General features: G+C 40.3%; 1 protein-coding gene across 1 annotated transcript; it reads right to left on the bottom strand.

The window, feature by feature from the left end:
- Nucleotides 1-6: 6 nt before the first annotated feature.
- LOC111865081 (zinc finger protein 2 homolog) lies at nucleotides 7-10,302 on the bottom strand (the record flags this gene model as incomplete). Its single annotated transcript, XM_033751679.1, has 6 exons — nucleotides 9,904-10,302; nucleotides 7,680-7,906; nucleotides 6,540-6,710; nucleotides 5,551-5,703; nucleotides 1,876-2,046; nucleotides 7-1,155 (listed from the first exon to the last, which is right to left on the bottom strand). Coding segments are annotated over exons 2-6 (1,761 nt in total), but the record flags the coding sequence as incomplete, so codon positions are not given.
- Nucleotides 10,303-13,314: the final 3,012 nt, after the last annotated feature.

Below are 13,314 nucleotides of genomic sequence, written 5' to 3' on the forward strand. Positions count from 1 at the left end.
ATTACATACGTCACAGGAAAATTGCCGCTCTCCACTATGTATGCGATGATGTGCCTTCAGATAACTGTTTGCAATAAACGATTTATTACATATATCACAGGAAAATGGCCGCTCCCCAGTATGTATGCGTTGATGTGCCTTCAAATGACTGTTCACAATAAATGACTTATTACACACATCACAGGAAAATGGCCGCTCCCCACTATGTATACGTTGGTGTACCTTCAGGTCACTGCTACACGTATATGACTTAGCACACATATCACAGGAATATGGTCGCTCACCACTATGTTTGCGTAGATGGACCTTCAAATGACTCTTAGAGACATATGACTCATTACACACAGAACAGAAAAATGGCCGCTCCTCACTATGTATGCGTTTATGTACTGTCAGAGCATTGTTAGTACTAAATGACTTATTACACACAGCACAGGGAAATGGACGTTCCCCAGTATGTATGCGTTTGTGTACCTTCAGGCCACCGCTAGTGGTATATGACTTATTACACACAGCACAGGGAAATGGACGTTCCCCAGTATGTATGCGTTTGTGTACCTTCAGGCCACCGCTAGTGGTATATGACTTATTACACACTGCACAGGAGAATGGCCGCGCCCCATTATGTATGAGTTGGTGTACCTTTAGGCCAGAGCAAGTGGTATATGATTTATTACACACGTCACAAGAAAATGACCGCTTCCCACTATGTACACGTCGGTGTACCTTCAGGTCACTGCTAGTGGTATATGACTTATTACACATATCACAAGAAAATGTCTGCTCACCACTATGTTTGAGTAGATGTACCTTCAGACGACTCTTAGAGGCATATGACTCATTACACACAGCACAAGAAAACGGCCGCTCTCCACTATGTATGGGCTGATGAGCATTCAAATACCTACGCTTACTAAATGATTTATTACAAACATCACAGGAATATGGCGGCTCCCCACTATGTAGGCGTTGAAGTTCCTTCAAATGACCCTGTCTACTGAATGTTTTAGTAGAAACATCACAGGGAAATGATCGGGCTGCAGCATGTATATGCCGATATCTCTTCAGACGACTACTACGGGTGAATGACTTATTATCAATGTCACATGGAAATGGACATTCACTTTGTGTGAACTGATGTTCATTCAGCACACACTGCAAAAAACAGAGACAAACATTAGAAGAAATCCAACTGGAAGAGATTTCCTTAGATACTCCATCAAAATACTAGGATTGTATATAGGTTACGACACAATTGGTTCCACGTAAATCCTTTCAAATCATCATTCATCACTGGCAGGGATTGCAGTGGACATTTCTTGCTAAGAATGCGGACCACTAAAAACCTCCTGTAAACACATCAACAAACTTTTGCTCTCCACAGACAGTAGGGTCTCTGAGTCAACAATAACTGCACTAGCAAGGGCCAACAGCAATATGGTATGCGCACAGACAGGCAGTCACAGGGTTCCAGGATGAACTGATCATCTACTTTCCTCTGTTACAATACAGCATGCATGGATACCAATGCGTATTGGTGTACTGCTTGTTGTGGGAACATGTTTACTGAGTCACTGCCTAGGGAGGATACACATGCAGACATACAGTGCNGTACACACGAACACCTTTATCATAACCCATCAAGAGAACAAAAATACAGAGCTATGTATATCTTTATTCCATGTCACCATAAAGAAGAATGGCTGACAGACACTGGCTAGGAACAAAATACTTGTCTTGTATCTGCTGAGGGATCAACTGGAAGATGAACCGTGAGTCAACTAGGAATTAGTGGTGGGGCTATCCCTGTGAGTACATAAGACAGGCAGCTGCAGTTGCCTGGCTATCAGCTGGGAAAGAGAACAAGGAACTCACCGCATGTTCAGCCTTTATTCCTAGAAAGGATATCGACAATGGATCATCCACCTCTTCAACATCTGATATCTCCTCATCTTTCATACAGATAGCCTGAAATGCATCATGAGAAGTTGTAGGACATGTGTCAGTACATGAACCTGGGACATCTTCCTGTGGATGTGCACAGTCCTGCAAAACCAGCAAACCCGTATCAATCAGGGCTGTGCGCTCTCATTACAGAGAACAGCACACACTTTCATTACTATGGTCACTGTGCAGTGCATCACTCTCATAACAGCTGCTCTGTACAGGTTCTCTCGTGGACTTCCTCATGCACAGTTAATAGTCATTTATGTAATGTTGAAATTGCCCTCATAATGTGAACACCTGGAAAGTGATCACCATATTTACCATGGCCCATTACAGCTCACTACTGTGAGTCATAGCCTACATGAAAACTTTGTACTTGTGCCTCATCTCTCACATGAATTCTAAATGATCTGCCCATCTCATACTCATTGATGTTAGGATTCTAATACCTGCTAAATTGTTCCACTGGCACAACTTCTCAAAATTCAGTGCTCTCCAGCCTCCAGTTACTATTTCTCTCTTAGACTAAATACTCGCCTCAGTATCCTGTTCTACACCACCTCAACGTATATTCTTTCTTCCCTTAAAGTGAGAAACCAATTTCCATACCCACACACACATAACAGCATGTACAACTACAGTTACCTTACAAGTCAACTGCATTCTTTAACCTTTAACGTATGCAAGTTTGAACTGCGTTACATCACTGTTTACGATACCTCACAATCTGACGCACATGTGCCACTTCTCGAAGCAGTCCACCATATAGAGCGCAACATTACACTTTTTACAATAGTAGAGCGTGCTTCTGCTTTTCTTATTTTCAGAACAAACATGACAATGCCTTTGTTTCCTTTTAGTTGGCCAGTGCTGTGAATGTTTCACCTCCAGTCGACTCAGTTGAGCCTCCCCTGAGAAACGCCACTGACCATGATATTCACTTCATGTGATTGTAGAATCAAATCCCACACTAAATATTTCGCAGAACTTTTTGTGCATCATTTTTCCACCACACGACTTGTGTAATAAATATGCATTGAGAATAGTCATATCTAGAAGGTGGAAAAACAATTTCTTTGTCTACTTCCATGTCCTCCGAGCAATGTCATAGCTGTTCACCATTCTATCAGATTTGTCCACAAAGCCCATGTGTGCACTGTAGTCTTCAATTACATGGGGTTTGACAGCATGGCCAGATTCATCTCAGAAGTTGCCTTCCAATGGAGGAGGGTGCATATTCGTCAGAACATACACATCACGCTTGTCTTTCCAACGAACAACACTTCCCTTGACTCTTGTAACAATATCCCCTTTTTCAATTTCATTGACTTGGGCCAAATTTCTTGTGGCATTCCACGCCTATCATTGTGAAAAGTGCCACATTTATTTATTTTCCTGTCTAAAAGATCGTCAAATAAAGCAGGAGAACTGAAATAATTGTCCATGTAAATTTTGTGTCCAAGCCTTCTACTCTTAGAATTAGCTAGAGAACAATTCCATGTATCGATGTAATTTCTTCTGTCGCAAATTGCCTCTGTTTGCCCAAATAAACTGTCATGTAATAAGTATAGCTAAGAAAGCCACAAAGCTTGTAAATTTTTATACCAAATCTTTTGCGTTTCTTTGGAATATACTGATGAAAAATCACTCTTCCTTTGAACAACACTATGACTTCATCAACAGCAAGACGTTCTCATGGACTGAAAAAGTTCACAAAATTTGTTGAGATTGTCAAAAATTTTTCTAATTTTCCAGAGCCTATCATACTCTGAGTCATTTCGATTTGAAGGAGCTTCATTATTTTCAAAATGTAGGAATCTCAAAATATGAAGAAACGGTCTCGTACCATGGTGTTACGGTAGTATGGAGTGTGGTATTGCTCATCTCTTGACCAATAATCTTTGTGTGTGTCCCGTTGATCATGGCCCATTTCAATTATTATTGCCAAAAAGTAATATATATATATATATATCTTCAATTGTAATGTCAGGCGGTTGAACAGAAGGGCCTGGACCATCTTGGCATGCCATAAATTGGTGGAAATATCTGTTGGTTTCTTGTAACAAGATTTGGAATATTTGCTGGAAAAACAGAATGAAAATGGAAAACAGAGATGACTGTGCACTTATATTGGGAGCAGCTGATCTGTTGATTCCACTCGGAGGACCAGTGAAGTCTAGTACCTTTGGCAAATCCCCAGGTCTTCTATCACGAAACCTAATTTCCATTTCCTCTGCCTCTTTGTCTGATGATGATGATGATGATGATGATGATGACGACATATTTTCTCGAGGTTCAATGAAATCACTGATATCTTCTAACTCTTCATAAGATTCCTCTTCCATCAATATTTCCTCCAGTTCTTCTGCATTGAGAAGTTTGGAATATCGGGCACGTTTTTGAGGTTCCATCTTGGGGGAGGGGGGTTTTCCAGCAAAATTGAATAAATTATGTTGATTGACTAAGACTCACAAAATTGTGATCCAAAGTAACTGTAAGAGTACGGTACAAGAGGCCAGAAGTGGCCGCAGTACAAGGGACTTAGTCCCACCCCACTAGCAATAAAAAATAATAAAATGTAATAGTAGTCAAAAAGGTGCCAGTCCCACACTGATATGGAAAGTCACAGTGACAAAGATGCCTTTTACTCACAAAGTAACACTGGCTCAGTTGGTTTATACCTCTTCCGAGACACAAAATAAAAATAATATACGAAATATATGACAGTCGGACAATAACTTTTTAAGTGATGATGAAATTTTACGCAATCCAACACTGACTTCCTAACTGATAATTCACCACTGAAATACAATCCTTGAATACGTCACACTTCCTTGAAAGCTCTGGAAGCACTGATCTGCAAGTGCCGATGAATATTTCCTCTTCAGTTCTCAGAACAAAGCTGGGCTATATTTGGCTGACCAGGTCATAAACAGTCATATATAAAAACAATTTCATTGTTCAGAGCTAACAAATAAACCTGACATGAACTTGCGTGCGTTTGTTTTGGTTTCAAACCAAGACTGAACTATCAGCACTCCCAAAGAGTGTGTCACGGTTTATATATATATATATATACATATCATTTGGCCAACACGGGTTGCTGCTTGAGGCATATATATATATATATAACATTCACCCGATAAAAGTTAACGGCACTTGAATGGACACAACTAGAAAAATTAAGTGCAAATTTGGAGGACACATGTATCTGAGGAAACATAAACTCCATTAAATTGCAATATCATTGTTATGGATATTTAGCTACAAACATGCAAAAATGTGATAAATTCACAAAAAACCTGAAATCCAGAAATATAAAATAAAGGTTGCACTGTATTTCTTCTTGCATACAACTGGGTTCTTCAATTTGCTCAGTATCCTGTTTCATGTGTATCGCTGTTACACACTATGGCAGCAGTACACAACAAGCGAACTGTGACAAGAAGCAGTCTTCTTGAGACATGTCAACAAATATTTAGAAAATTCCCCTATTCAACAGAATGGAGAGTTGTGTGTGACTTTTGCAGATGAGAGAGAACAGGCAATTCTGGATGTGACTCAGATATGCCTCACAGTACACAGAGGGGACATACAACTCACCTCATGTTCAGTCTTTAATCCTACAATTGTCATTGGCACAGCATCCTTACTATCTTCAATATCTAAGAATTCTTCAAATTTCATGTCGACAGCCTGAACTCCATTCAGAGACAATGACGAAAAGGCCTCACTGTGTGAGCTCGGTACATCCTCCTGTGAATCCAAGCAGTTCAGTAAACATACCACACCCTTATCAGTAATGGCTCTAATGTCAACACACAGAACAGGATACACTTTCATTGCCATAAACATTCTGCACTGCATCAAACTGATAACCGCTGTGTTCTTACACATTTTATGCTTTCCAACTTCCAATATCATTTCCAAGCACTAAAACCACACAGCAGAGTCCCTGTTGGTGCCTGCCTTCATGGAACCCATGTCTCATTACCATGTTCACTACAGCTTGTCTCTAGTGCCTATCCTGGGCCAAAGAATTCCAGTCCACACCCTCTCACATTGTTTGTTTAAGAGCCACTTTATAACAGCATCCTGCCATCCATGCATACCTCTCTCAGCCAACACCTTCCTCTTCCTGATTTCTATCCAAACATCTGCATGAATGTCTTGTCCTCAAATACATGTTATATGACTGGACCCTGACATCTTCCTTGAATTGATCAAGCTAATAAGACACCAAGGCCCCATAATGTGTGCACTCTTGTTGCAAGAGAATACAGCGTCTTTGCAAGCTTGAAACTTCATCATGCATACTGGACTGTAGGCCACATCACATAGTGGTTTAGAAGAATTCTAGTGATATATTTTGTTTTATGCACATGGCATTCACACAGAATGACAACAGTAAACTACAAACAATGTGCAACAAGAAGAAATCCTTCTGAGACATGTCAAAATGGTCTTTTCAAGAATTTACATCTTCACCAAACTGGAGGAGTTTTGTATGAAAGATGCAAAGAAAAAGAACAGTCACCTCTGGATGTGATTCAGATATGCCTCACAGCGACACAGAGGGGACATAGACTCACCTCATGTTCAGCCTTTATTCCTACAACTGTCATTGGCACAGGATCCTCCCCACCTTCCATATCTGAGGATTCTTCAACTTTTATGTTGACAGCCTGAACTCCATTTAGGGACGACGATGCACATGCCTCACTATGCGAACCTGGTTCATCTTTCTGTGAATCCAAGGAGTCCTGTAGAAGCACCACACCCTTATCAGTCATGGCTATAATGTTATTACACAGAACAGGATTCGCTTTCCTTGTCATCACCACCCAGCACTGCATCACATGACAACTACTATTTTCCACTGGTTTTCTTCACTACAACTTCCAAAATTATTGCTAACCACTGACACCATCCAGGAGACTCCCTGTTCCTGCCCCACCTCCATGGAACACAATGTCTCATTGCTAAACTTGCTACAGCTTGTCCCTGGTCCCTGTCCTGGGCCAAACAACTCCAGTCCATAATCTCCCTGAATATTAGCCTATCATACAGGCACACATCTCCCACCTTGTACTTCTCTTTTATATTTCTCTCCAAGTATCTCTATGAATGTCTTCTCTCTCACAAACATGACATATGCCCTGCCTCTCACATCTTCCTTTACATTTACATTTACATTTATTTTTCACTTCATGGATCGAATCATCTCCCCTTAGGGCTGGATATAACACATGTCACATATTAAAAATTCATGATGACTACACATCATTTGTCCTTGGTCCAATAAAATATATAATCAGACCTCTCACAGATAGCTCAAGTTGTCAGGACAACACACATGGGTAATGGAAAATCCACTGTCAAATTCACACCTTGCCATTCCACACACACTGGTAAGCCGTATCATTAAAACATTTACATTATAAAATATTAAAATTCATAACAAAAACAGACACACATACTACTACACTTATAACAAGCAAGTCTCAACAATGTATAATTCATGCACACAGACCAATTCCTTTAATTCATCATGCTAATAATATAGAAGACACTAAGCCCCCAAAATGTGTACACCCATCCTTACAAAACTGAGAAAACAGAAATGATGTTTAACAGAAGCTTGTAACAAAGTATTCCGTTCACTGACAATGTAAAAGCAGCCAAGAAGACCATACAATTATTTTCTTGGGACAGAAAAACAGAACACTCACCATGATTTGTTTTAAAGCAGGAAATATTTCCTCAGCTCTCTGTACTACAATTTTTGGCACTCTTGCTGCAACGGATTGTAGAGTCTTTTGTAAGTCTACATCTTGACCATCACACATGATAAACTGTGGGTTGTCAGAAAGTGGCTTATAAGAATCCTGGTAATATAGTCATGAAGTTCTGATGTGTGTACAGTACTTGAGTTGGATTATGTGACCAAGTTCTGAAACTAAACATACTAATTAAGAATGGTGTTAAAACACACACAGATATATGTATGAATATGTGGCAGTTTCAGGACACATATATTTGCATTGTGTCAGTGGAAGCTGTGGGGCTTAACATTCCTGCAGGGTGTTCATTTGGTAATTATTACTGACATTAAGCAGTTAACTCTTGCCTTTGAAATAGCCAGTTGGGACACTATAAGGTAGAGACAGAACTCTTGTCCCTGATGAGAACTGACCTCCAATCATCCAGCCTGTAGCCTGCTGTTTTACCAACAAAGTGATCCTAGCTCTAAAGTGAAACAGCATATTGTGATATGCAGCCATGTTACTGGGCAACAACTACGAGACAGCTGATGGTACTGCTGCTGTTGCAGGGCAGGGGCCTGTACACACATACAGGGTGTCCCAGGAGGAATGAACCAAACTTCGGGAGGGTGTTCCTTATGTTAAAGTATGCCGATATAACCCAAAACACCTATGTCCAAAGTTGAACGGTTACGGAGATAATGGCCAGAGAAGTGTGAAACTTTGACTGGCGTTGCACACTTGTTAATTACAAAATACATATTAAAACTGGCAGGAATATGTGGATTCTGTAATGTTAATAATGTATGTAACATAAAACTAACTTGTGAGTGACATGAAGCCATAAAATTGAAGTACAAAATACTCGCTCGCCATGTCATAATTGTCCCTAGGGTTTCCAAGCACTATACATGACACATGAATGGCAAGCGCTGACGTAACTTGGCTGACTGCGCGTTCTGATAAAGCCAACTACATAAGTACGGCTAGGGTGAATCACGGCACTCAAGGACAAACATAGATAAGGCCTCTCAGCTGATAGGTATAGTCCGTAGACCCGCTAGAAGACCACACTTTTCTCGGGCCATTATCTCCGTAACCGTTCAACTTTGGACATAGGTGTTTTGGGTTATATCGGCATACTTTAACATAAGGAACACCCTCCCGAAGTTTGGTCCATTGCTCCTGGGACACCCTGTAGTTATGTTGGATTCTGCAAGGTCTGCTAAGCAACAATTAAACAATTGTGTGTTCCATTCTAAGATATCATAAGTAGGATAATTGAAGTAATGAGTTAATGAAGTTGCAGGTGAGTGAGTGGCATCGAGTGCCAGAATTTTCACTCACCGGCAGAGTGGGAGTAACCAGCACTAGAGAGATCTCTCCTCTCTTCGAAAAGGGGGTCCCATTTCAAAACATGTATAAGTATGGAAAGAACAAAAATATGATCACAGCTCATCACAAAGCACAAAACCAAGAATGACTGTGCACCACAATGAGTTAAACATGCTATATGTGTGATACATACACTTGACAAGGACAAGCATATTCATAAGAGACACACCCATCTTCTCATGAGAGAGGATCTTACATAGGGACTATGGTGGTAATGGGTCTGCCAAAAAGAAAAAAACTCTGATCTTGAGCTTCACGGGTCATGGGTCAGTTCTGAAACAGTCGCCAGACAGTAAGAACATGAGCATTGGAAGCAGAGGACATTGTTGTGATCCATCACCAGGGAACAACAGGTGAAGACACAGCAGGCTGAGAAGACTTAGTAGTGAACTGCAATGTGGGAATCAGTGATAGCACTACAGTTACTAGCTGTTACAATCTGTAAGTGTTCAATGAATTTAATTACTAATCTAAACCCTGTCTATACACAAGTATATTTATTTAAAATGTATAATGCTGAACACATGCTTCTCACATGTGTGACTAATTCTGATGAAGAATTATGGTTTATTTTAGGTTAGAACTGGTAGTGAGAATATATAGCACATAATGGTCAAGATGCATATATGAAGTATTGGGAACTACGCATCCATGATCTGATCACGGAACTATCCTAAAAATTGGAGGCACCAAACACAAACCACAAAAAATCTCACCGCAGAATATCCGGTAACCTCGCCAAAATTTGAACGAAGACCACGACAACCCAAACAAGAAGTTTTGAAGCATTACTCACTTTAAAAGTGGGAAGTCCCTATATACTCAGTCTCGAGAGCGGAACGTGAACAAAGAATTAATGTGACGAGATGTATGGAGTTCTTCTACAATTTCAAATATTAAAAGTTCGGTGACAATTACGGCATCAGTGCCGCCCGGTAAATCGAACGTTACCTACACCTGCGAACTTCCTCTGTGTGCTTTCCAGTTTCTTAATCTCCAAATGAAACTTATTCTTCATCATCTACTAAATACCAAATATCTGGGGTTGTCACAGCGTTCATTAATAAGAGTTCTATCATCTAGGATATGACATTGTGTAGCGCCGTGTTGCCTTTGGCCTAACAATACTGAACCAATGACATAATTAAGGCAACGTATAAAACTATTGTTGAAACGAAAAATTTTATGTAACAGAAACAATAATACAAACCACAAGATAGGTTGACAGAGACGACTTATTCTTAAAATTGGATGAAATCGATCGTCTTTGCTCAATTCCCTAAATCGCATTCACACTAAACAATTCTTGTTGCGTGCATACAGTTGATTAATTCACCCTAGAGGATGACGAGTTTCGTCATGCATACCGCTGTGCCATCTATCACCTACGCCTGCGAATAAAGGCAAAAACGGTAATATAATCACAGTTCAGTCGGTACTATTCGACCAACACAGCCATTTCCTCCGATTACAAATTCTCTAATCCAGCACACAAGATCGGCAACGGTGGTGAATCAGGCAGAAGCTCCTTGGATCCAACCCCCGAAACTTGTTATTTATATCTTATTTACCTTTTGTGTCAGCAGCCCAGAGAATATGACACCAAACGATAGGATGAATAGTGAATAATGAGTTGTAAAGGATGTAGATGGTGGACATACAACCCTAATTTGATTCCCTATTAAAGCATTTGCCAGGAGAGAATGAAGAAAACCACAGAAAGCCTCATCAAAACAGTGTTCCTTCCAGGATGGAACTTGGGCAGTTAATGTAAAGGCAATGGTGGCAATCGGCTTCATTAATCATGCACTGCGCATGAAGATGTAAGGGGTAAAATGTATAGCTCTGCTTTTCCTGACCTCAGTACTAGAGTGGTGAGCGTTTTTCTTCATTCCCCTGGGGTTACATACCCCAGTACCCATAGCACATATGGACAATATAGGGATGAGGAAAATCTCTTACTGTTCCAGCAGTCAAACTTTGATTCATGGGTCACCAGCACACAGCTCTTTGCTATGCTGACAGAGCTCTCTTGGCTCCATTACTCATATTGGGCACCTACTAAATTGGGTAGAAATGTTGAGAGTTTGTGATGATTTTCTTGGTGTCATGGACATTCCTCATAATGAACCAATTCATAAATAGAACCTTGGTTTTCCTGTGAAATTTTCTGCAAAAAGGGGACAAGTTATTTATTCTCTGGAATGCCCATTTCTTAACTGCTTCAGGATTCCTCTAAGGATTATGGATGTAATTTTGTCAATATCTGTCTGAAACAAAATTACTGGAATAAGTTGGACCACTTTCATTTACTGTATATCATTCACTGAAACTTTTAAGTTTGTTAAGTGTTCAGGGGTGCTCAGGATGGGAAAACATCAATGAAAAATGTATTTTGCTTGAAGACAACTTGTATGCAACTCTTATTTGTTTGCCAAGTACACCTGATTACTGGACAAAACGTTGTTTTCCAAACACTTCATTGTGTAAGTGATGTAAAAATATGAAAAAATACCAAAGTTTGCACATATTAAATACCATTCAGACATAATATATATACAATAAAACTATGTACTATTATTAATTAGTTAATTTATCTTCTGTTAAAATTATGAACTATGTCACCCATAAAATTGATTGATTGATCAGTAACTGTCAGATGACAGGTCCACAGTCTCTTCCAAAACAGTTCCTCCACTTAATGTGATCTTCTGTTTTTGGAAAGAGACTGTCCAGGAAAAGTGATAATGTGGTAGTTTTTCCATTTGCTTTCCACATCGCAGTACAACAGCCGTTCAAACCACTCTGGTCACGCCTGTTGCTATACGAACTTGAACCATCTCGAGCATCATTTGTTCTGTGCTTCAAGTCGCTGCTGATGACGCTGCTTCCGGCATCAGTTTTTGGTTTTTGGTGTCTCTCTTCGTCTGATGCCTACCCTTTGACCTGTCCAGCAAGGGAGGCCCTGCCAGTAGCTACGCTACCGCTGGTATAGCTCTCAGGGTCCTTGGCATACTCAAACCCCCTCACCACGATAAGGTGGAGACACCAACGAGAGGGACCCATAAAATATCTTTCCAAAAAACTGAAGTTGTAATGCATAGTGATGAAACTTGAAATATGTCTAATATAAAGCCTGATGGATGGAGAATATCAGAAGATGTAATGCGTCTTTGTATAAAGAAGCGACATTAGTAATTGCAGGTTGCTAGTCCCACTGCTTATGCTTTATTATGAAGATGGAGGCTTATAAGGGCTGGAGGAAAAGATTCACATTTTCTTCACCACAGCAATACAAGGAAATGACAACAGTATTATGCCCTGGCTGCTTCATGCAAGAACCCAATTTTGATAGAAGGTTGGCTGAGCTCCAGGGTAGGTTTCAATGTCATAGTGATGAGAAAAATTCTAGCCCCTTTGTGCCAATCCTAGTTGTCTGGCTCAAAGCCATTTTGCTTATTGAAATACCCTTGGTCATTAGCCAAACACACGTAACATTTTAAGAATTTTTTTCCACAAGAGACATATATAGTGAAAAAGTTAAATAGTCCTGTCCAGTGTGACTGGTTAAGATTTTTTTATTATTATTTCAATTATTCATGTCCTTGCATGTTTCGGTCTTCAGAGGGACACCTCTACATCAATACTGTTAGAAGCCACTATTACAGTATGTTCTAAAAGTTAAAATATATACAGACAATATAAATAATATACAATTGGGTGTAAAATCTATTGTGTATTATTTATATTGTATCTACGGAGGGGGACCCAAAAATAACCGGAACTGACCTGTTGCGCGCGCATGCTTTGTAGTTACGAGTTGTGCTGCTAGGTGGTGTTAGCTGGGGGTCTCCCGCGACTGTTAGTGAGCTGGCGTCAGTCTGAGTTAAGTGGTTTGTCTGTGGTGCTCTGTTGTGTGCGTTCCTGTTTCAACCCTTTGGCGATTAGTGAGATGGCCGACCAGAAGGAACAAAGAGTGTGCGTGAAATTTTGCTTTCTCTTCGGGAAAACTGCAGCCGAGACTGTTGGGATGCTTCGGCAAGCCTTTATTGATGATGCTTTGGAGAAACCACAGGTCTACGAGTGGTTTTCCCGTTTCAAATCTGGCAACATGTCAACAGAAGACATGCCACGCCCCGGGCGTCCTTCGACAGGAAGAAGGGACGAAAACATTGCCAAAATCAAACGTGCAATTGATGAAGATCGT

The sequence above is a fragment of the Cryptotermes secundus genome, unplaced genomic scaffold, assembly GCF_002891405.2.
Source record: "Cryptotermes secundus unplaced genomic scaffold, Csec_1.0 scaffold4163, whole genome shotgun sequence".
Classification (NCBI taxonomy): domain Eukaryota; kingdom Metazoa; phylum Arthropoda; class Insecta; order Blattodea; family Kalotermitidae; genus Cryptotermes; species Cryptotermes secundus.